The following is a 25,829-nucleotide window of genomic DNA, read 5'->3' on the forward strand; positions in this document are numbered from 1 at the left end:
CGGGGCACCATAGCCATTCCATGACTGAGTTACAATTCACCACCAGCTCTATTAATCAGTTAAGTCTTCTGCACAGTACTCTTTACCCATCTGAAAAGCCACATGTTGGACTTCATGTTTCATTTCACAAATCCATGATACATCAGCATAATGACCGTCCTTCTGCTGATCAGTCACTGCACACGAGGGGCCTGGAAGAGAGGCAGCTTCTCCCTTGCAGCTCCTCGAGGCTGCGAGCCGGTTTGGGCTCTGTGAATACTCAGGCCTGAGCATGGTGTCACATGACCTTCACCCTAATCTCCAGGCATGAGTGTAGTTAAGCTTCTCGATCCTCATCCCCTCCCCCCCCCGTGCCGCTACACTGGACAGCAGACAGCACCACTGTAAGGGACACATATAATGCCCTTCAGAAAAATATATACAACTGTATAACTTGGAGGGGGGGGGATTAATCCGATCAGGATCAGTTATGAATTAAATGAACGTGTTATATGAAATGCTTCATATATATATATAAAATGCTCTTAATTTAATGAAACAGACAGAGGTCCAGGATGTCAGGGCCGAAAAGGATGTGTCATCCTCCAGCAGATCGGCCGCTCGCCGCAGCCCCCCCATCACCCAGCTGCACATTCTCCTCTCCTTACTCACCCACAACGGTGCTCTTACATTCACGTCCCTCTAGCATCCGTTTCCTTTTGTGCAGTCAGAAGAACAGATTTCAAGAGGAGGGAAAAAAAGACAGATATTGTACCAGATGGAGACATTTGGAGATGCATTTTTTTTTTTTAATCATGGACAAGTCAGTCGCCATTTACCCAGCCTTTCAAACCTAAGGACAAAGGACTCGTGACTTCAGAGATAAGTTAAGCTGACACATAATTCTGTTGGCAGATTCCACAACATGGCAGGTATTCAACATTGGCTTAGAAAGCAAGCAGACTTCCACCTGGTGGATATAATGGTGCATTACAGACTCCGTGATTCACTCTAACCACGCTGGTATAAAACATCACATAACTTGCTCTTGAACAAAGATCTTTAACTAGCCAGTTTTAAAAACCTTTTCAGTGGAACAAATAAAATATGCTACTTAAATATTATGATAACAACCATCATTGAAATGGATATGGGGTGTTCATTGAAATTGAATAAAACCAAACAACCTCTCCTTTTAGGTCAACTTGTCTATTTAATATATAAAATACGGTAAAACATACGCAAAAAGGGAAAAGGTGTCAAGGGACAAATGGATACTTTGGTACAATAACAAACACTTTGTAAAAGCAGTATAGAATTTTAATAACATATCAGTGCATACTTTGTTTATGAAAATATACACAAATTGTATATCATTCTCCAAAAACAAAACTTTTTATTTTTTATTTATTATATATATATATATATATATATTTTTTTTTTTACAAAACTCAAAGCAGACTAGCCAAACACAATATATTAGCTATAATTTTCTTATTTTAAACCTTTTTCTTCCATTACATCTTGTGATTTATAATCCCATTGATAATATTTTTCTTTTATATATTTATATGGATTACTGATCCATATTTTGCTTAATACCATGCATTTACATTACTGAAATCTTTGTGTCTGATCAGAAATAAATTAAATGTGCACTTGTTACTTCATGTATTAACCAGTTTTTTAAACATTAGACTAAAAATTGCAGCATTGACTGGTAGTTTTATTCAACTTGTGTTTTGCCTTTACTCCATTATTTATATGCACTAATATTACTACAATTTATTCATAAACCGTGCAATATTAGTTAACACCCCTTTGAAGAAAAAAGGAACAAACAGAAAACAAAAATATACTTTATATAATATTTATAACAAAAAAAAAATCAAACAAAAGAATTCTACCCCACACAAAACGGCAGAAAACGATTGGCTTTCATTATTATTATTACCATTATTATTATTAGCAATAACAATAACTATAATATTAATAAAAAAAAGACAACAGAACTGTCACCAGCACAAATTAACACTACAAAATGAGTGATATTCTAAAACAACATTATACATGTGAAATAAGGGGCAAGATTGTCATTCCTTTCGATTACAATGACTCAGCTCAGTGTCAGAACAACAGCTGCTACGTTTCAGTGCTTAAAGCCAAAGTACGTAAAAGCAGACAAGGCCGGGGCCCATGTCCTCTCTGGCCAGCATGTACCCTGGACTCTGCTGCCTTAGTTTGCGGCCAGTTGCGGATCAGCTGTAGGTAAGTGTCTCACAGCCTGTGGAGACCGTGTCCTTGTCCATAGACAGCACTCGCTGATATGCCCCATCAGTGATGTACAAGGCTTCCCTTCAAACTACCATCTGTACAGCCGGTGCCTCTTACAGTCAGGCTTTTCCTCTGAGGTCTGCAAGCGCGTTCAGCAATGTCCTACAAAAAGCAGGAACAGGACAGCACCGAAGGACGTCGACAGAAAGGGCACGGCATGTAACTTTGGTTGCGAGGACTGCGGTGGAGTGATGCAAGGTGAACCTGTATTGCTGGCTGATTAATGGAGAATGGCTTCCTCTCACTAGTGAGTGAGAACGTCCCCTGATTGACGGCAGAGGTACCATGGTGGTGACCTTAACCTATAGAAAGATGCTACAGTCCATAAATGAACCTTGCCGATATTTTCATCGAGTACTTCTGAGTGGGTTTGCCAGGATGGGTGGGAGATGATCGATCAACAACTTTTAGTCTGCCAAAGTGACCCGCAACGGAAAGAGTTGATACTTTGATACTTTATGGGTCAGACGTGACTTTGACAGTACACAGAATACCCACATCACCAAGATGTTTTTCTTAAAAACCTGCAGCTGCCAAACGATGATGCATAAAGGAAAAAAAAAAAATGTTTCCAGCTTGAATAAATTCAAAATTTGCAAAGAAAAAAAAAAAAAAAACAAAAAAAACAAAAACAGCAGGCGCATGAAACAGAACTGAGCTCTTTAGTGACTTCCAGACAAATTCAATAAGAAAAGACAACTATCAATATTGGTATAACTGAGCACTGCTACTGTACTCATGTGCATGGACATCATCAAAGAGACATGTTGTGGACATTCCACTGCTGAAAACTTTTTTAGACACTTCAGATACTTGCTACTTGTTTGTGCTCTGACCATTTCCTCCAAATCATCTCAGCCTGGATGCTGGATGCAGTAATACTCCAAATGTTTAGGATGGGGGGGGGGGGGGCTAGGACACTCATCTGCCCCAAGAAGTTTTACCCAAAGGAGGATTCAGGTTCCCTCTCTACCAAGAACCACAATAAAACATGTCTTAGTTTCCCAGCCTTCATAAGAAATAGTGAATCCCTTTTCACTAACGATAAACACACTATAAAATACTCAATATACTGTACGTAACAGATAAAAATATTAGACAATTCTGGAGTATTGCAGAATTTCAATACACGTCGTAAAGATAACGAGTAAATAGCTTTTATTTTACAGGAGACACTTGTCTTTTTTGTGTTTTTTTTTTTTGTTTGTCTTTACATATCCTCTGCTACTCTACTTCAGAAGTGCAAACATGGGCTTTGGAAAGCGTCTCTGTCCTTGAACCAAACAGACGGCTTTGCCGAGGAGAGGGTTTCTGAGAAACAAAATGGAGGCTGAGCAAAGGGCTAATGGTGGTGAGCATCACCCTTCGACCAGACGCCACAGCTAGGTTTGGCTGTGAAGATCAGGTGGCTGTGTAGGGAAAATGGAGAGATGATGCCAGAGAGACAAGGCTGAACGAAGGGAAAACCCCCTCACCTTAGGAACAGTACAAGATGGCCTCACTGTCCCCCAAGAGTCAGAAGGGGACAAGCTATTGCCAAAACCGTGGCTTTTACAAAGGACAGGGGTGGGAGTTTAAAGTGCGCTTTATTAAAGTAAATATTATAAGCTATTCACACAGTCATCTCCTCCATCACCTCCTTCACTGGCCCTCCAGCATTTCTGCTTGGAGCTTATGATTCTGATTTTTATATATATCTCCATCCATCCATCCATCCATCCACTGAGAATCAAAAGGTGTATGTATATAATATACACAAACACATGCCATACTGTCAACCGATTCCTAGACATCTGACGAACTTAAGATTTTAAAAGCTAGCAAGTTTATCTAAAGCCAGCTCAATATATCTTTCACTGTTCGCCTTCAAGATCAAGGGCTGCTTTAATGAAGCTGTCAGCTGTAAAATGCTGAAAACAGAGTTCAGTTGTTTTCCATTTACGAGAGCATCCCTCAGCCCCCTTAAACACAAGCTAGGCTGTTTCTTTTTTTTTTAAATAAAGAAAAAAACTTTATTAAATAGCCTGATATTTGATCAATTAAGCAGCCATGAAAAGGAGCAAAAATTATATATGAACCGTGATCAGAACGCAGAGGAGAGCAAAAGTTAGAGGAAATCCAGCTGGGTGGTTCTCCCTTTGATATAATGAAGAGATTTAATGGGTTATCCAAGGTTAGTAGGGCGGACTGGTGGCTCCAAGGCTGGGGATCTGTGCCAGCAATCGGAAGGTTGCCGGTTCAAATCCTGTGAATGCCAGGAGTGATTCTACTCTATTGGGCCCTTGAGCAAGGCCCTTAACCTGCAATTGATTTGTCCTGGGTACATGCAACCAGGTCTCCAAACTTCAGGGAACATTTGGGGGTTGGCGGCAGGATTGGCACTACTGCCACTGGGAGAACAGAACTTCACACTGCTCCCTTCCATGCGGACTAGTGTGGTGCTGTGGTGTCACCCGCCGCATGGCTGCACTGGGGCCGTCGTCCCTGAGGTGGGTGCGGCCTCGCGCTGTCAGCGTTCCCTCCTAACCTCCTCCTATGTAAGGCTGGACATCGTCACTCTTTAAGAGTACAGAAGGCTACAGTTCTCTCAAAAAAAAAAACCAGGCAAGCAGATCTTTTGAGGCAGAGAAGGGAATAGGTTGAGACAACAGTGTGTGTGTGTGGGGGGGTGAATTAAACCGAAGAGGTGTACCTGCCCATTGGTGACTCTATTCTATCTCTGCATCCCACCAGGAAGCGACCTTCTCTTACACAACAATCCAGACAGACTCTTGCTTCCACAAAAGCTTGGTTTACCTTCACTGCCTACAGAGAATCTTCACAACTCTTCATCTTCAATTGCTATTCTGATTCTGTAGCCTGCATAGTGGAGCAACCACCTAATTAAAGTATTTGCCGGGATTCAGATTAGAGAACCGTACGCAAAAAGGCCGTAAGCCAGAAAAATACTTTGAAGCCGACAGCTTTTGCAGTTCTGTTCTTTTTGCGGATGCGGGTCTTGCCAAGCCGGACTGCATGCGATGGCCAATGCGGGGTGGACGACAATGTTTGTGAGGCCTGTTTGCGAGGAGCAAGAACAACCTGTGCTGCAAAGGGGGGGGAGGGACAGCAGAAATCCAAGCGGTGATCAGGCCAGTGCTTAGAATGACTCACGTATCCTACGGCTACAGAGCAGTGCAGTTCAACAAAGAAAAACTTCAAAGAAAAATGAACTGTGGAATCCAGAGGAATCATAGACCAAACTACAGACAGAACTGAAAACAAAGCTAGGAAAAAGCCCCCCTGTCCTTTCACACATATCATCTCTTTCTCTGTTGACCCAGAACTCCCAGCCCCCCCCCCCTTCTGTACTGAAGGATAAATATTTTAAAATTAACAATTAAAATTTCATATTTTGTCGCCCAGGTCCTTAATAAATCCAGACCACTCCAAACAGAAGGGCAAGCTCTGGTTTGTTGGGCTCAGTCAATGAGAGCTGTGTGCACGAGCGTGTGTGTGTGCACGAGCGTGTGTGTGTTGGTAGTGGCAGGAGGCCGCGATGGTTGGTGGCAGTAGCATCAGTGTGGATGGATGGATGGCTGGATGGGGGGGTGGGGGGTGGGGGTGGGGCATCATGTACACCTCTTAATTTTCCTTTTTATGTGACCCAGGCATCTAGTCTCATGCGCTTGACGTTGGAGCCCTCTTGCTCCGCCTCAGCCGAAGGCCGCAAGGGCACCATCGTGGAGCTGAAGTCGGGAGGCCGCGCCTGGGCCCCGTCATCGCGGTCGCTGCCCTCGTAGGAGCTGCCATTACTGCTCAGGCTGTCGACGGGCGATCGGCCGGTGGTCTCCAGGCGCAGGGCCCCGGGATACTGGGCGACGGTGGTCAGGACGCCGCCGGATGCGGAGCAGGGGGTGCTGCGGTCCCGGTTTGGCGACACGGGCTCAGACTTGATGCTCACGTTGGGGTTGGTGTTGACCGTCAGTGTGGTGCCCTGAGGTAAGTGACCCACCGGCCTGAAGGTCAGAGGAGGAGACAAAGGGGAACGTGAGCCGCTGCTTGCGACCGGTCCGCAGATGGAGGAGGCGTGACGCAAAGCCAGGAACAGAAACAACGGTGTAACGGTCCTAACACACACAACACAGTACATAGAAGATGGCAAATGGTCATGTAGCTCTCAAGCCCCTTAGCATCTACAATTCCAAGATCTTTAAAGCACCCAAATATCATCTAGCCCCAAATAGTCTGCCTGCTTTACAATTAAACACTACGGTGACCTGCCAGCCAACCACCCAGTCCACCACTCATTAAATCACAAAGGTCAAGCATATCACATGGTTTAATTCTCTATTAATATGACCGCACTGTACTTTAGCTTTGCTTATAATTCCTCACTAACGTTAGCAGGACGCTTTTGTCCCAAGTGGATACAGTGCAGTCAAAAACCAAGCAGGATGGAGTTTGTCTAGATGATACACTCAAGTTCCCCAAAGAAAAAACTAGTAATCCTGGTGAAACGCTTCAGGGAAAGCAGGACGACTCTCTGAGACTTCTCGGAAGCAAAGGCGAAGCGCTGGAATGATGACGACAGGTCAAAGCACATCATCTACAAGCCATGCCCTCTACATTAGGAGCCATGATGAATTAATATCTCAACGCTAACCCACTCCAGCTTTATCATTTCAAATTAGGCAAAAAACAAAGACACCAACAAGCAAGAAATAATGAGTAACTTTCATGTGTCCAAAACCACGTTCCCCACAAGCTCAGAAGCAGACATACTGGCACGTTCACGTGTTAAAACTGCCATCGCTTCTTGTGCTGCTACAAACGTGACTGTGAATCACAGCCTTATTTCTGCAGATGCACTGCACTGACATGGAGGCTGGACTGTCCTCCCTGAGAACAGCGCGATGGAAAAGACAAGGACAGTGATGGCGGCCCGGCCAGCTGCAGGAACCAAGGACGAGCTGATGCAGAAGCGTATGAATATCCACGGAAGAGTTGTACAATACCAGTTGAACCCTTCTTCCCTGCCCAAGAGCAAGTTTGACTGCGATGTCATGCTGTAGAAGGGAAAAACAAGCGGTTTCAAGACCCAACAGTAGAGGGCGACAAACATCCAAAAGCTAATGCAGATAGGAATATGTGAGTGGAGGATGCACATTGAATTTTCACAATTTTCTGCGCTTCTGCATGATGAACAGGGGTGGTCAATAAAAACCCTTTGACGTCCTATATTTTTCTGAAATCTCGGCAAACTTAAATCAATGTACAGAAATAAGGAAATTAAACCCAATAACTACGATAATGGGTATTGGGAGTTTCATGATGCAGTTTAGATTTGCAAAAGTACATTTCACCCAAATCAAAGGGAGCCTCCCATCCACCTTATTTTAAACTTCTACATCATTTCACAGAAATGTAACTTAAGTGCTTTTGACAAGTGACTCAACAGTTTATAAAAGGTTCTGTTGTCCAAAAAAGTTAGATGCTTTCACAGCTGAAAGTGTAACATATGATGTACTCATTAATGAGACTGAATTGTGCATAAATGCTGCCCCCTAATGTCAATTTTACAATAAGCAAGGAAAAGCAACATATGCATTCAACTCCACATCATTTACTCTGTTATGCCACAAGCAGCTTAGCCACAATGCACACTCGAAAACAAATGCATGATTTCAATCCATTAACCAAAATCTTTCTCCTTTGCATGTGTAAACAGCAGCAATGGCAAGAATCACAGATCCTGTCACAGCCCAATATATAAATACATGTTACAGGAGGCAAGAGCAACTTATTTTGTCCCTGGCCAATATTTAATATTAAGAAATACTAAGAAAACAGCACTAAGAACCAAAATCTAAGACCGGTATCTCTGAAAGAAAACTAGGATAGAAACTAGGACAGAAAACTATATTGTATATAGGAAGTGACGTAATCTAATTTTTAGAGACTTCCATGTTTCTGGTAACATGTTAAGCTGTTCAGAAATGAAGCCATAATAATCACCAATCACTCTCAGGTACTTCTGGCCAAGGGGCCTATTTATTTTGGAGAGTCCTGCACTGATGTCGCCAATGTGGCTGTTAGGGGGCATTAAGTGAATGGGTCAGGCCCTCCAGAAGGGATGAGGAAGCAGCTCACGCAGACACACAAAAGCAGCAGATGTCTTCAGAGCACAGTCAGTGTGACGACACTCGAGGCACCGGCAGAGATCCGGAGGCTGCGAAGGCCGCCGCCGGCCGACTCCCGAGCGCGGCGTGAAATCTCACAGCACGAGAGCCCGGGTGCGAGGGAGCGACACTAAACTGACGATCCTGCCACATGACAGGACTCCGATAGTTTGACCAACCGAATCATGGGCGCGAAGTCATCATAGGCAAAAAAAAGTAAAGTATATTAATCAGGACTTCCCTCTGGAAGGTCAGAATTCACCATGAAGCCACTTTGTGCACAACTCCCTACATTTCCTGTCAATCCCACACAAACCATCAGAAGATCCCATTGGTTCTGACATGAGTAGCAGGTTATTCACAAATGCCACTTACCTTAAGGAATGGGCCAGACATTATATCGTAATATATGCTATTTCAATAATATTTTCAAATGCCATTCTAGTATTTTCAAATCTTGCCAATAAAATTCACTTAGTGGGAGGGTAAGGCCGATATCATTTGCTGGTTAGCCACCCGTCGCATGCCGAATTTTGTTGCCAAGATTGCAAAATACCATGGTATACGCAAAACAATGCGGAACACCCAAAATACTGAGACATACCATATCACCTCAACCCTACCCCAAGCCCAGAAAAACCACCAGCCCAAAGGTTTATAGCGCCTTAATAACTACCAGAGACATCCAGGACAATGGTGATGTGTCCTTTGGTGGTGAATGCGAGCACACAAACACAATGATTAAAAAAAATTAATAAACTATGGGAGTGGCAATATAGTATATTACCATTTAAATGAAAGCCAAGGTCATTGTAGAACTATTAGAACAGCTCAGTGTGTCAGTGTTGGGGGGGGGGGGGGGGGCTTTTTAAAAAAATGCTATGCGTAGCAAACCACTGATGCTGACAGTACATGTGAAGCGTCTGTATGCCACAGAAGTAATATACTACAAATGTAAGCCTAGGCAAACAAAAGCGAGGTGAAATTAAAAAAGAAGTATAGAGGAAATGACTTTCCCTTAGGAAGAAATAACATAACGGAAAACAGGGAAATGTGCTTTCTTTATGCATTAAAGGAAGAAATAACATAACGGAAAATAGGGAAATGTGCTTTCTTTATGTATTAAAGGAAGAAATAACATAACGGAAAACGAGGAAATGTGCTTTCTTTATGTATCATCAGCTCAGTAAATATGCTATTGGGTTTTTTTTCAGCTTAATGTCCCTAATTATAGCGGCCAATTTCAGCAAGTCTGGCCATTTCAGCAAAAGGCAGAGTGTATATTTAAGATTAGTCTACTGAAATGGAAGTGGGGTTCAATGTTAATGTAAAATAAATAAATCAGCATTTCACCTCACTTATCTTTAACAATTTCAGACAGTGAGGCCTCCTTGTTTCTTACAGAAAGGCACCATTCAACTGTTTCATGATCACCAGGATGTACATGAGACACATTTAATTACTGTGATAAAATATTTGCAGTGAATTAGCACAGAGGGCTTAGCAAAAATTCTTAGGATTTGGGAGCAAACACAAGGACTGTCTGGCGGTCCCCAAGGATCAGATTCAGAAACACTATTCCCCCCAGGGGAAAACGACTCCCTAAGCTACATATACAATTGTAATGGCAGTCTCAGGCATATCGCAGGTTTATATTTTAGTACCCCCCCCATTTAATCCAGTGCTGCAGGCAGTCCCGACCCCACAGTTCGGTCCACTTCACCGCACAGACGTTAAATGGCAGACATGAACATGATATCACACAGTGCAACACTAATTCACCTTAGGTTTGCAGCAAGACTGGAGATACAGCTAGACATCTCAATGCTCTGTTTATCCACTCCCCACATGCTGCGGACAGAAGAGAACACACAGAGTTACGGGCGGCTCCCGGGCACACGCTGCAATCAAGACTGACCTCCCTCCACTTTCTGTGCTGGGGAGCCCCAGCACCCATCATACAGCCCCTCCCCCCCCCCTCCCCAGCCTTAGCGGGGCAGCCCCACACTGCAGCCTGCCACTTCAATCTGGGCATCGCTATGGTCCCCTGCAGCAAGTACAGATGGTACAGGGCTACCTGCGTGTCTTCTCCATGCCTCAGAGTTATGTAAGCATCTTAATAGGCCATGGGATTATTCTTTATTTATTATTATTATTATTTTTATTATTATGTCCCTTACTTCACTGACACATACTTCCTGCTCTTCTAAGAAGCATGTTCTAGCATTTTAACCATCACTGCCAGCTTCTGACTATTATAAGTGTAGCTATCAAAGGTCCCACTTTTCCCCCCAATCAGACTAGCTTCAATCTGAAAACTGTACCAAACAAGTACTTGATAAAAAGCGTGAGGATTTTCTTAAAGAGTTCATTAGTCCACAGAACAGTGTGAGCCCGACTACGCACACTACAAAACAGAAAACAAAGCACACAATCTATATGTCTTTAAGCAAAGTATTCAGTTTACCTTTGAAGGACATATAATATTGAAATCCTGAGAAGAGTTCACTTGTTTTCTGTTTTGGGGTCAGTTTTAGCTGAGCCTTGATAAGCTGGAGTGTGCAGAAAGTCGACTAATTCAAGACAAAGGCTTGGATCTACAGGCTTTTCATTCTGAATGTAATGATGTGGCCTTTACTTGCATAGCTATGATAATAGAGAGGATGGATGCAGTTGAATGAGGTGTTAGGTGTACCTGAGATGTTTGCCATCAAGTGGACTGTGTCATGCAATGACTGTGGGCAGTAAACTCACACTAAGTTACTGAGTGAAGCCAGGTTCAGTTGTTGTTGTTGTTGCTGCTGCTGCTGCTGTGGTTGCTGTTGCTGGGATACCGATGGTTGCTGCTGCTGCTGCTGTGGCGGCTGCTGCTGTTGCCAAGCGGACATGTTGCCTAGCGACAGACCACCCGGTGATGTGAAAGCCTGGAGTGCTGTGAGATCAGCACTTGTCAACTGGTAATCTGAGATAAAAGAAAAGACGCGATAAATGCATATTAATTCATATTGTAAAGATGGGCAAATCGATCCATATTTATCAATGTTTTATGCTAATGTGTTTAATGTATTTACGAAGTAATGAGATATACATGAATATGCAGAATTTATTCTGTAAAATAAATGGATTCACATCCTCAGAATTAATTATATTGATGCCATTTTGTCCTTGCCAACAAAATTAAGAAACAGGAGAGATGTGTTAAGAGACGGCTACTGCAAGTGACATCAAATGAGGCTGAGCATGAAGGGGTTACTTAGAGCACGACAAAGTAAACGTTCACAACGCCAGAATAATAAGACCTGTTACCTTCAAAGCTGCCCTGAACACAGCATGAATGCTGCCTATTGTGGAATAATTTCCCGTGGCCATAAGTTTGTGTTTATGTGCGGTTTACTTTAGATCTGAAAATTACGATTTGAACTGCATCTTATGTCAATGGAGATAAAGTCTGTATCAGAAAATGAAAACTAGATGAACAGACTGGCCAGATTCACCACGAATCAGCGCACATGAGTCATCTGGGTATGCAGCGTTCATCCGTGCTGCTGTCCCCCCCAGTCTGGCTTGCTGCGCGCGATCCCCGCGGCGATCTCCACGGCGATCTCCCCGCTTTACCTGTGTTGTAGGCGGTCGGCATGGCCGAGAAGGGCAGTCCCTGGCTCAGAAGGCTCGGTGTTGCCACGGAGACCACCGGCGTGGTGAGCGGTTGTGTCACCTGAGAGCCGCCTAACCGCTGGGCATTCTGGGAACAAAGAAGGAGAGGAACGTGTCTCAGAATGTGAGGGAATGCTGTGTGCTTAAGTGGCAGCTCCATGGAGAGGTTCTGCTGTTCAACTCAAACAAGAGAAGCAGCCTTTTGGGAAGACATGCAGGCCGGTGAAGCTGTCAATCACAGGGACTACAAAAGAGAGTGACACTGGGACACAGAGCGAGTGGGATCCCTTCTGCAGAATCTCCCAGTGAAGGCTTCTGCTCTGCATCTCCTAACTGCTTCTCCTGGCGTCTGCTGGGGGAGGCGGGATATGGCAGGTCCTCACACGGCACATATTCTCAAACACAGACCCATACAATCATAAATGATGGTCAGCTTAGTCATGCTTATGAGATGGTTATTAAATCTCTAGACTGCAGGAGGAAACGTGAATGACACAGGCAGAACCTGCCATGCTTTTATTACACCAGCTCACCTAAACTACACACTTCCACATTATATTAGATATACACAGACTGTTTTGTTAGGATTTATCTCTGTGATGAGGGTAGACAAAAAGGAAAAAAAAAATCAATACTGGAATGAAGCGCTTATATAAACCAATGTTAAATTAACTATTTTTGCAGGTAAAACTCATTGTGCAGTACAATGCAGAAGCTGCCCTAAGATGCTGATAAATGCAGATAAGCCTTAATAAAGATACTCAAGAATATGTGAAAGCGAAACATAAATCAGCCTGTCAGCTGGCCCTCGCAGGCATAAAATAGGAGAGGAAGACGAAACGTTAGAAGGCTGTCAGTCATCTGAAGTTTGATTACAGGCTACACAGGGTTCTATAAGAAAACAACGGAAAAGCAGAGGATCCAAAAATTGTATTGTTCGTTTTTTGAATTTTCCGTTTCAAAACCAATAACAGTAATTATTATACCGTAGTAATAAGCAATATAATAGGCTTTATGGCAGTCAGTTCGTAAGCATGAGTTATCTGTATGTTGGATGTTCTTAACCTGAGGACTGCCTGCATAGCCTATTCCATTATTAAATGTGGCCGACAGATTGATCTTTTGGTTTCAAACAATAAAAAACGGTGTGATGTATTCTGGTAATAAGCGTTGGAAAGTTCCACCGCCGCCACCAGATATTAGACAAAAGTTTATTGGTCATGGATCAAATTCGTATTTATTAATTGTAAATGCAAAATTAATTCAATATACTCCCAATGATGAGATCACGCTGCCGACCATGGGATTAGAACCAGCAACATTCTGATTCCCAACCCCACCCAAGAAATAATTTTTTTAAATACTTTTTTGGTCAGTGCATAAGCCACATCCCTGCTGAAAATAAACAGCATAGCCCAGCATGATTTTCATCTACCTGCACATGAAACTGGTCCACTAGCAATATTTCATTAATGATGCTGGTCTACTAGCACCAAAACACAACATATGCTGGTATAACCAGTATGCATTACACTAGCTACACTGCCAACCAGCTACGCTGGTCTATGCTGTTTTTTTTCCCACCCAAACATGTTTATGATGTAGTTTTAATGTATTATATGTTATATTGTCCAGCATCCCCTGGATTTACCGTAAATATCACAAAAAAACTAAACAATAACACGTGATTTTCAGTTTTCCCATTTGGTTTTAAAACAAAACATGACAGCGGTAAGAAGCACGCGCTTCTGACAGCGTGTTGCAGCACCCGCCGCATGACAAGCCATCTTAGGGATGAGAACCTGGATGCAGCCATGCAGTGGGCGATACCTCAGCACCGAAGTAGTCCGAATGGAACAGTGGGAGTTTTTTCCTTTTGCTGGAGTGTCACTCCTGCCACCGACCCCCAAATTTTGGAGGACCTCCTTGCAGGGCTGGATGTAGATTAACGTCATACCCAAGATGAAGCAATTACAGGTTAAGGGCCTTGCTCAAGGGCTCGACCATGTAGGATCACTCATATTCACAGGATTCAAACCGGCAACCTTCCGATTGCTGGGACAGATTCCTTTTTCCTGTTCTGATTTCAAAACAGAAACCATTTTCCCATTTGGTTTTGAAACATAAAATTCAAAGAATGAACGATACACGTATATTCCAATTGCAGAGAATTTCATTTTACGTTCAGTTTAGACATAGGTACCGTAAGCATTTGCATATCAACAAACCACTGATTGTGCCTGGTGAGTGAAGGCCTTACACAGAAATCCGAAGGCCACGCTAGTGCACTAATTCATCGACAGTTTATTTGCGGATGCGGCTCCGTTACGTTACTGCGCATTCAGACGGGATTCAAACCTGCGTGCTCTATACGCCAGCCTCGTAAACCAATCACTGCATGAGAATCAAAACGCGCGCTGCGATCAGGAGCAGAAGATGGACATCTACACTTTGCCTGAGAAGGAGATAGTAATGGCTTCAAAGGCACTTACGAGCTACGTTCTCTTCTCCTAATTTAATTCTACTGCCAAGCTTTCAGCATTACATTTTCCTCTCCTTAATTAATTGTAAGTCATTTTATCATTTCTTTAGCTGATGGCTCTGCATTTTTATTAGCACAATATCCGGGCAAACACAGTGTGTTCTGATAAAATATATTTTTTAATTTTCCCTATTAGAGGGAATTAGAAGAACAGGCCATGGACCCAAGTCTAAGTGACAGCTCTCCACAACGCTGACTGAAATGTGATGCAGTCCAGATGTGGTCTCCATCCTCTGCTCCTGAAATGTGTGCATGCATGTGTGTGTATTTATGCATGCGTGTGTGAGTGCACAATGCATTGTGGGTAACCCCCACAGGAAGTCAGTGTGCACACTGAAGTCACACACACCACATGCGCTACTCACCAGCTCTAATTCCTCCTCTGTCTGCATGTGGAGGAACACAGGATACAAAGGGAAGGGGACAGTCATACATTTATACCAGAAGAACGTCTAGAATAGCCCAGAATCACAGTAGCTTTCACCTGGTACTTTGCCCAACCTCATCACTTGTCTTACGGCCGCTAAAAAAAACAATGATATTCATCACTCTCTTCATTATCATCCTAATCACCGACATCATCACCTGTCTGCATGATAAAACATAAAATTCACCCAGGTCTGCTCAAACACGCCGAGGCACAGTGATACTGTGCCATACCAAAATTCATCATTTGACAAAAGCCAATCTCATTAAAACACATCAGAAATTCTAATGAGAGCAAAACGCTCCTATTGACCTTTTGGCTTCTCACTTTGTAAAACGCCCCCCTAACATTTATCTCTCTCTACAGGACGCTGGTGAAAATTAAAAGTAACACTTTGTATTCTGAGTACTAAAGCCTCAAACTCTATAATAATCTGATATCTTCACTGGGGAAACCTTGTCCAAAAAAAAAAAAGAAAAAGAAAAAACATTTTTTAATGGACCAATGAACAAGATATGAACACAACGCCAGAATATACAGTACTGTCTTAGGCGATCGAAAAAAATGTTTAAATGATCTTCATGTTGGTGCAAAACATTGATGTCTGCCAAAGCGTGTTGGCTTAATACCATAATGAGTTAACTAAATGAGTTTGTGGTAAAATTTAATGAATACATGGAGTGGCTGAGGTGCCCCTGAGGAGAGGTTTGGGAACGGAAGTGGTGTTCATGTAGTCATCCAACAAGATATCAGTGACTTTTAGGAGAACAGAGGGAATTCATGATAGTTTTTATTGTGTTACTGTTAACCCGCATATGTTATAATGCTAAATTGTTTTTCTTCTCAACAAATATACACTTAGTACCCGGAGAAATAGCTTTAACCAATTTCTTTGGGTAATATTTTGCACGGTATTGTATGATGGTGTCTAACTGTTAGTGTGCCTTAGGAACAATATCAGGTGCAGTGCGTGAGACTCGGACTTGTGCTCACCAGCTGCATCAAGCTCTTGCCACCCTGAGAAGTGATGACCCGGAGGTCCGGCTTGCGGCTGTTCACCATCTGAGGGCTGGGCGGAGGAGGAGACTTGGCCGGAACTACTTTCACCAGGCTGTTGCCGTTGGAGACGGAAAGGAGACCTGGGGAGGCCCTGGCGCTGATGTACCCATTTGCTGTGAAGGCAGACACACGAACGGCTCGCTAACATGTTTGCGAGGGAGGGAGCAGACGGTGCTCCATTTAAGTCCCTATATTCATAAGACAAGCTTTGCACACCTTGAATAAAGACATTAACCTTCAAGATTTAACAATAAAATATTAAGACAAAATGCCTTAAAAAGGGCTTTCTGCTTTAGCATCTTCCTCCTCTAGATAATTCACAAAACAGGGTAAATTTCAAGTAAATATTAAAGAGGAAAATAATAAAAAAAAAACACTTCAGATATTTTGTTAAATAAAAAGTGGCGATTTAGATTTAGAAACGGACTGTGAGATCTGTGGTATCTGGTATAAGAGCTGCACAATTCCCTCTCTCTGGAATAAAAAAATTTAGAGCACTTTTTGAATTTATTTATGAAGGACAAGCAGAATGGAAGAATAGGCTACAAAAAGGGCGGAGGGGGGCTGATATGGCGCGAGGCGGCGCTAAGCACAGTGAGGGCTCACGCTGACTGACAGGCACACCTGATTGGCGCCCCTACAAACAGCGACACACATGGCCAGACGGGCAGACTTCGCCTCAGCAGGTGACACTTGAAAAACTGCCAGCACGTCCCATCAACAAGGCAACATAGAATTTTAAACATCAACAGATAAGCTGTGGTTTTATTCGCTCTCAGCTTCCAGGCATAAAAAAGCCGTTTGGCGATACCTAAACGCTACCCTGTGTGTCACCGGTTAGACGCAAATCCAAGACTGGCAAGACCGTGAGTCCGGAAGGAGTAAAAGGCTGGGCGTGCTTCCCTTCCTGTCCAGGAAGGTGAAACTGTATCTTTACCCTCCATCCAGCTGAGCACAAGGAAAAGATATGAAGAGGGTCTGACTGCGAATGCCACGCCCTACCCGAACCGCTCCTTCCCCACCACGTCCCGTCCCCTGTGGCCGGCAGCTCCGGTTACCCCTAGGCTCTGCTGCCGGAATGCCAGGAACTCTGGGTGACGTCAATACTGACATTCCCCCATCGCAGGCCTTCACACAACAGCTGAGAACGGGAGGGGGGTGGATTGGAGGGGGATGGGGGGAGGGGGGGGGAGGGGTGGGTGGTTTGAGTCACCCGGGCCACCTCACGCACTGGGAACCACAGATCACACACGTCAAAAAGGATATTTTGTGCTGCCGCTGTATACGGGCACAGCTTTTGATGTTTCACCTGTCTTAACCAATGAGGTCAAGGCAGAAGCTCCTCAGCTGGGCACTGAGATGCCGTACAAGCACAGGCTGAGGAACGGCAGCTTATTGGGGCCGGTCTGCAAACGCACGGCGGAGAGATGCCGCAGACGCTAGAAATGTACTGTTAAGCAACGGGGAAATTTGTTTCTCAATTAATTGTGTCGCATCGAGGCTAAACACTAAAATGTGCCACACTTGCAGCTGTCAAAGGCACCTTGGAGTGTGTGTGTGTGTGTGGTGGGGGGGGGGGGGTAAGAGATAGAGGACTTTTTGGATAGCAGAAGCAGTCAGCTGCAGAGATGTGAGGGAACAGCTGACTGTGTGGGAGATGGGGGGGGGGCAGGCGGTGGAGGTGTTAGTTAAGACCATTCAAGTCTGTTACTTCGCTCTCTCCCCATCCAACAGGCTCCCAGGCAGCTCTGTGACCTTCAGCTCTCACCAGAGTGACAATGTCCAGCGACAGAGGGAGATAAGCCATTATCATAACCCGTCCTCTTAGTGCACCATTACTAGATATGCCTTTCTAACCACGTCCCATTCTAATACCATCTCTCCACAAATATTCATTAAGTATATCATTCACTTTTTTTCCACAAAAGATTAAACTTTGCAAAAAGAAATCATCGAATTGCTGTGGGTTTCATTTAATTTAATCTGTAATGTCTTGGTCTTGAAAGTCCCGAGCCTCCGTGACGACAACCGGAAAGAAAAAGTAAACTTCTTATAAGGAGACCAAAGACCAAAGTTCTGTTTGTGACGTACTTACCAACTGGACTCGGACATGCTCCATTTGAGCTGTTCAATTCACCTCCTAGAAGTGCCCCTACAGAGGAACAAATTAGCATTGAACAGCACTGTTAGAGATCCCAATCCTTAGAAAGACACACACAGACTCTACTGACAAAGCTGAATTTCAGTAGTTTCAGAACTAAAAAATGCCACAATCATAGACAGACAGACAGACACACAGACAGACACACAGACACACAGACACACAGAGACAGACAGAGACACAGACAGACAGACACACAGACAGACACACAGACACACAGAGACAGACATAGACAGACAGACATAGACAGACATAGACAGACATAGAGAGACATAGACAGTGCTCACAGCTTGCTTAATGTAGTAAAAAAAAAATAGCAGATTTATTGGTTTCATAAGAAAAATCACCACTTTCCTAATTGGTTTACAAAAAATATATCACATTAGAAAATACCGGAAGTTCTAAAGTAAAACTTTAATTTCAAGTACTAATAAAATTGCAGTTATAAAAAATTGCTCCGAGTAAAGAAGGTTCATTGACAAGCATCACTGTGTGCTTTTTAAATTAGAAATACCTTACTACAATAACTTAAAACACCAAACATTTGTGTTTAGTATCCCTTTGGGAACCAGTGACTGCAACTGGAATTAAGATCAAACTGGCAAGAACACAACTGAATGAGTCAGTCAAAAAATTATGACATTTAATAAAAAGAAAATGTCTGTGAGAAAGATATTGCTAGATATGTTAAACGCTGCTTGTCAATAGACTTTTGTTATGAAACCAGTAAATTTGCAACATTATTACAGAATTAAGCAAGCATCCCAATACTTTCTGATAGCACTGTGTGTATGAGATTGATATACATTTATTATCTCCAAGGAAAGGAGTGTATTTCTGCACTTCAGTTTGGTTTTATTCCCCCTGAAATGTGTGGCCTTTTGAAGTAATATCAATGTCAGAATCGATAATGAAGGGCCCAATTTGATTAACCACACATCACTAAATCAGTGCTTATATCATAAATTAAATAAACCCATAAAAAAGACATCGCTATCCTCTTTTGTACTTGCATTTCATCATTACCCACTGTAAACCTGTCTTTCAGTTATGCCCCAGTCAGGCAGGAGACTCAGACACTGGAGACTGACTAGAGCTCTACTTAAATGGAAGAAACAAAGTTTCCACACTAGGACACTCAGTCCCATTGGCCCCTCATGCAGAGCTTTAGGGCAGAAGGCAGTGTGGGGGGTTACAGACACAGGTTAAATAAGCCCTCAAGGGACTTACCCCTGTGCCTTTTGGGAAAATACACTTTTCAGCAATAATACTTCTGTAAAAACATCTAAAAATTCATATGGAAAAAAAAAATGGACAAAACTGTTCTACAATGTCAATTACAATCCACACTGTATGTTACAATCCATAATGACTGACGGACGACCAGCCAGTGGAGAAATTATGCAGCAATATGCTTCTTTCTCCTCAAAATGGATGCCTTAATAATTATTACTTCACCTTTCTTACCTGCACTGGCTGGTCTCTGTGGTAACCCTGGAGACACTGTGTTCCTCTGTAGGGCTGGTTGCTGTGGTGATAAGAGGCGGGGGTCCGACAGAGATGATGTCACAAAGGAGGTGGTAACCAGGGCACTGCTGGGGTTGCTGAACTGTAGTGTATTCTGATTGGTCACTGGGACTGTGACAGGCATGGAGAAAGTGGGAGGCTGGACTGTAGACTGAGAAAAACACAGAGAAAACATTTTATAGGGATGCACACAAATGCCGTTTATCCATCATCTTGCTAGATATTATGATAAAGCCAAAGAAACTATAGACTTTTCCATTATTTAACTGGCTAATAAGACCTTAAATGGACAACAGCTAAATGGGATCAAGCAACTTATTATCCCCAAAATGAATAAATATGTAGGCGGATAGACCTCATTTCCAGTAGCTTCCCAAATCCATTCCATAATTAAGCCTATTAAAATAAGATTCTTTGAAAAATACCTGAACCTTTTCCCATTAAAGTCCCACTGCTGGGTGATCCCAGTGGGAATGAGAAGGCACTGCAGTAGCAAAGGTCCTCATGAGCAAGACCCGTCATTTCATACTACCTGCCACATTACCTCGAAGGCCCATTTCCATGTGATACAAACAGTTTCAGATTTTATAATCTGGTTATACTCATCAATTAAGATTGGTTTGCTTTGTAGTTATATAACTTTGGGCACGGAAATTAAATACTTATGCAGTACACAGAAAATCTATAACCAAAATAAACATGCATGTCTGAATTGTGGAGATGCCTCAGATCCCCGAGCAGAATGTTGGTATGGTGCCATGGAGACACGCTACACGCTACACGCTCACACACGTAAGAATGCAGGTCAACACTGCAGAGTCGCCTGGTGGTTAGCCAGCCAGCTAAAGGGACCGAGAGGTGAGGGTTGGTCTCATTGCATCCTAACTGCTACATACTGCTCCTAAATGGCATCTTTAGAAGGGCAGGCTTTCAGTGGACTTGACCATTTTTGCCTTCTAAGAGCAACCTATTTTCCCCCGATCGTCTGAAAAAACAGGGCCTCTATATTTAGAATGTGGGACAGACATTGCCTGTCCTATCCTGAATGGGACCCAGTTTAAGGAGTTGATTTTTAATTTTGCCCCTTTTCTGTCCTTGCCTCTCTCATACGCTCCAAATCTTTCAGGTGATTTGTTTTGAAATGATCAGAACCATCCCCAGATGGAAAGAAATAGCGTAAATGGAATGTGATAAACGAAATAAACAAAGCACATAACATGCAAGTACTTTCCAAATGGTTATAAAAAAAAAAAAAACAACAGCAACAATCATAATTTATCACTGTCCTTATACATAAACGACAAATGAATAGGAAATCAAAGAAAGAAATAAATGGGTTTTTAAATCACTCGGAAACATGCAACTAAAAAAGAAATTTGAAGGTTAAAGGACAATTTAAATGTAGCTAGTTATACTAGTTTTGCGTAAAAATAACATTAGTAAGAGAACAAAAAAAACAAAGCCCTACATTTCATTTACATAATTATAATATCAAAGGGAGCTGAAAAAGATGTAAAGACCACAAACAGAAAAGTGCAGTTGTGAAAAACAAGAGCAGTAATTCTAAAAACAGAAAAGACCAGTATAATTAGAACAGGTTCGTGAAATAGCAAAATACATTTTTAAGACAGGACTTTGCACACATAACCACAACAAGTCCTTGGGAAGAGCTTGTAGGCAGATTAATGCAGCACATTTACCAAAAATGATTAGATGACAGCTAAGCATGAGTTCACTCAGTGAAGCTCGGTGACCTTCAAGCCCTCGAAATGGGCAATGGCATTATGTTAGCACACGTGTAGAACAGGTGTGTTCATTTCACAAGTATCATTATTCAAATTCTGCTTCGAAAGTTAAACCAGCCCACGTCAAATGCTCAGTGAGCAGTACTGCTCACTTAATTACTTTTCCGTTCCACATAATGCAGACATTGCTGGCAGGTGTTCAACTCTGAATGGGAAAGAAATTGCAAAAATTAAATGGCATTTAATGTTATTTAGATCCTTAGTGCGAAAGACACACTTTAATGCTGAACTTTTAAGCTTTATGCAATTTTATTCCTTGTCCACGACTATTGAATTCTTCTCATCTCACATAAAACGAAAACGTTCAGCTGTACTGTTCAGGATTTGGGGCCGAATCCCAGAAACGTCATCTTTCTGCTTTGTATTCAACTTACTGACTTTAAGACTGGAACTCAATGCTGCGTTAGGCCATTTCTGGGGACACCTGTGCCTCGCATAACCTAGTAAAGGGCATCTGGGTATTAACATGGGGGGGGGGGGGGAGACGGTGACCCCACAGTGGCATGCTGGTGCCAGCAGCTCAGAGACACAGCGCAAGTAACCACACCGCACGCAGGCCAAGCAAGGGGGGGGGTGGGGTTAGAGTCAGGGCTGGAGGTGGGAGCGGGGGAAAAATACAGAATACAGCACTTCGTGTCCGAGGGTGCTGACTGCTGGATTCAGCACATTGCATGGCACCTGTCAGCACCAGCGTGCTCCGAACGCTTCGCCCGATTCCCTTCGGTATCCAGGCGATGATGACCATTGGGGTGCTGCGCAACTCCAGGCCTTGATGGGCCAGCAGCCCTATTGAAGCAGCTCATTAAAGGTGCCAACTTTGCAACGCGTGTCTATGGAAGACGACCAAGACTAATATACCCTCTAGCTACTTTACACTTCACCTTTTTCACGGCGCTAGGACTCAAACGAGCAAGAACAAGTTTTAATGGAACGCACCGGGGGATCTTCTCATGCTCTCTACAAGAACGTAAGGAAACAAAATTACATGCTTTAGTTATACTTTTTGATAGACTTGCTTGGTACTTTAAGTCATTTGGCTTATTTAACAGGGTTCAATATTCTACATAAAATTTTTTATCTACATTGCAGCTAAGGCAAGATAAATTTTGTTTTTCTCCCTTAATATTAAAATTTTAAGACTTGACTTCCACTTACATACTGCACTGCAAAAGTTTAGTCAGGCAGCAATAAAAAAATAACCTATTTTCTGACCTGAACTTTACTCTGGTGGATTGCTTCAATGCAAGGGTATCAAAATGAATTAAACTGATGCCCTAGTTTGATTCCATCCTTCTGTCCTAGAATCCTCTTAAAGTTACCCTATCAATGTAAGATGGTGTCAGTCCACTTCGCACCAACTGGCAGGCCAAAAAGAGGCCCTGCCCCCCTCCTCTCTCTCCAGCCCACAAGAGCACGTCCGACTTGACTGATGACCTTGGGATCCAGATTTACCATTAATCTTGAATTTTTCGCTATGCCGACGTAAATTAAATATGAATCGTGGGTCCGGAAGTCTGTCACGGCTGCAGCTGCCTGTCTTAGGTAGGGCTGGTGCTTCCATCAGAGCTGCTTGTGTCTTGCTCTCTGAGGGACTTGTGCTGTATGCTGCAGTTTCCCATGACCCCTGACAAGTGTGCTGGGCAAAAAGTGGTAGCGGGAGGGGCGTGCGTGTGGAATTCGAGGCCACGCTCGTCTGTCTCCAAAGGTACATTAAATTCCTCCTCCAAATGGAGCACGTTCTGAACAAGCGGCACACACCAAGGATGCTTTTCATCAAACACAGGCTGAATACAGCTTGATTAACGCAGATCGGGAAACTACGAGTTAAGGTTAGTATAATACCCGGCACATTGAGACCTAAGTATGTTTTTTTTTTTTTTTTTAAATGAATGACAATTATACATTAAAAATACCATAGACCTGTGGCAAATGGAAACAATCAAACAATTCACATACCTTTTATAACATTATTATTATTATTATTATTATATAACAAAAATAATAAATAAACCAATAATAAACTAGTTCATTTAGATTGCACTGATTACAATCAGAAACTACCCTTGTTAAAGTATTCGTCTGCTGTAAACAGCCTGTGCTGGACCAATGAGGCAATCCACTGGGTGTCACCTGACCCGGGACAGTGTCACGAAACCCCGCTCTGGCAGAGCACGGCCGCGGCAGCAGGCACTGCCACAGATTTCTCCGCCGGCATCTCTGACAGAAGGAGCCGCGCGCAGGCCAGCTTAGCCAACGCCGAGATAAAAATAAAGACCTAGGGGGACAGCCCGGCAGCGTGGGGACGGGACGAGGCAGACAGATCACACGTCACACAAAGCATTAAAGGCACAACACAGGCAGAGTGCGCCGTGTGGCTCCTGACACGAGGAGGAGGAGGAGGACGAAGAGGAGGAGCGTGGCAGGAGAGCTTTAAAGGGACGCGGATCCAGAGCACATTTTGGACTCGCCAGCGCTTCCTTTGAGCGAAACTCTTTCCCACCAATTTTCTAGGGGCAGCAAGGACCGAATTGTAGCTGTGCCTTTAAATGCTCCCGCTCCATCCTTGCCCAAACACACACTCGAGGGGGATTCCGACGGGCGGCTCTACGGCTTGCTGTCAGTCTCTATGGCGGCGATTCCTGTACTCACTGACAGCCTATAGCTCTGCATCATTTTATCAAATTCCTCGTCAATTTTTTTGTATTTCTCTTCAGTGCGGGGGGTGAGGGAGAAGGGCTCCTCGGGGTCGGGACTCTCAGAGTCACGGTGCTCTTTCTTGCTCAGAGCCTTGGTTCAGGGAGGACAAAAAAAAAAGAGAAAGAAAGAGAGAGAGGAGACATTAGAAATGTAGGGGATGAGGCTTGGTACTCACGCCGTATCTTTTGAAGAGGATGTCCAGGTCCTCGTTGGTCTTGCGGAACTTGTCGTCGTTCAGGGGGCTTTGGTCAATAGAGTCCTCCCCATCTGGCTCCGGACTGTTGCAGCCATTAAAGCCTTTCTTTCGTAAAGTCTGAATATTTTCGAGAAGGGAGTAGGGGGAAACAGGTTTACAGAGTGCCACATTTCCTGAGTATCCTATCCCTAGTTACCCAACTGCCATGACGACCGTGTTGCTAAGCGATGCACGACGTGGAATTTTCTTTAAGAATACCTTTCAATTAAAAAAATAAAATAAAATCAAATTGCCTTTGGAATCCAATTCATTTGTCGACGTTTCTTACATTGCCTTTGCAGACAGAAATTTCTGTGACCAGAAAAGGAATACATATATAATCATGAACATATGTGGTGAAAACACAGCCAACATTTGCAAATAACTTTTGGTCCATTCTGTGCACCAGTAGTTGATGGATTTTAACAGACATTCATAGTTGGGGCGGATCCAAAACATGGTCTTTATTTCTTTTTTTTCTGCTGGACTTCATTACTGTGCTTGTACAGAGAGTGTACTGTGCAGATGAGGTGTATTTAAACATATGTCTATGCTTTTAACTTGCCAAGCTTCAAAGTGAGCAAGAAGTACTCAAGCCTTATAAGGCTAAGTCCTATTCAAAACAGAATGAGTTAAATGGGGAGGTTTTCATTTCCAATTTGATTTATTATTAAGTAACCATTACATCAATGGCCTTCTTACATGCTGTTCTTTGTTCAATCGAGTTCAGACATCTAACAGACAAAACAAATGCATTTTGTATGTTTTTTTTCAAATGCAAATTTCCAGAGACTCACTGGCACAGCATAGCGTGATTCGAATGCCTTAAAGAATAGGTGGATTTTTAAGCTTTTGTATGAGATTGGCTACTGAATAAATGCGGTCATGGTGCTTCAGAGTTCAGGTAATTGGGCCCATAGGAGCCACCCGGTCTACAAATCGCCATGAAAAGTAGCAAGTGCCTAAACATGATCAACCAGTATTGCCTTGGCAAGCCAGTCTGAAAAAAGGTGAGCATTTCTACCATGTAACATTCACACTATTTTGGAGGCCTAATGTAAAAATCAAACGACACATAAAATTACGAAAGGAAAACTATTTAACAGTTACACTATAGTGTATATGACCTCTCGTCTTTCCTTCTGAAAATTAGCAGCTGGATTAAAAATCAGCCAGTAAACTACTATAGATTCCCACTTTTACAACTTACTTCCAGACATCTTCCCCATCAGATATTGCCGTTCTATT

At 43.1% G+C, this 25,829-nt stretch overlaps 1 protein-coding gene across 8 annotated transcripts in view; it reads right to left on the reverse strand.

Annotated features, from left to right (window-relative positions):
- Nucleotides 1-1,172: 1,172 nt before the first annotated feature.
- mef2d (myocyte enhancer factor 2d) overlaps nucleotides 1,173-25,829 on the reverse strand; it is a 50,903-nt gene continuing 26,246 nt past the window's right edge. For 4 of the 8 annotated variants that reach the window (XM_072716104.1, XM_072716101.1, XM_072716102.1 and 1 more), the window contains 10 exons: nucleotides 24,522-24,659; nucleotides 19,785-19,995; nucleotides 18,252-18,308; nucleotides 16,091-16,269; nucleotides 15,036-15,056; nucleotides 12,090-12,216; nucleotides 11,229-11,436; nucleotides 10,257-10,325; nucleotides 7,311-7,361; nucleotides 1,173-6,311 (listed from right to left, as the gene is read on the reverse strand). In XM_072716104.1, coding sequence (XP_072572205.1) covers nucleotides 5,951-6,311; nucleotides 7,311-7,361; nucleotides 10,257-10,325; nucleotides 11,229-11,436; nucleotides 12,090-12,216; nucleotides 15,036-15,056; nucleotides 16,091-16,269; nucleotides 18,252-18,308; nucleotides 19,785-19,995; nucleotides 24,522-24,659 — 1,422 coding nt within the window. In that variant the 3' untranslated portion in view covers nucleotides 1,173-5,950. Of the gene's footprint in view, nucleotides 6,312-7,310; nucleotides 7,362-10,256; nucleotides 10,326-11,228; nucleotides 11,437-12,089; nucleotides 12,217-15,035; nucleotides 15,057-16,090; nucleotides 16,270-18,251; nucleotides 18,309-19,784; nucleotides 19,996-24,298; nucleotides 24,437-24,521; nucleotides 24,660-25,829 lie in introns of all 8 variants that reach the window. The other 4 variants (XM_072716105.1, XM_072716108.1, XM_072716106.1 and 1 more) reach the window with 4 other exon arrangements.

The sequence above is a fragment of the Paramormyrops kingsleyae genome, chromosome 9, assembly GCF_048594095.1.
Source record: "Paramormyrops kingsleyae isolate MSU_618 chromosome 9, PKINGS_0.4, whole genome shotgun sequence".
In the NCBI taxonomy this organism is placed as follows: Eukaryota; Metazoa; Chordata; class Actinopteri; order Osteoglossiformes; family Mormyridae; genus Paramormyrops; species Paramormyrops kingsleyae.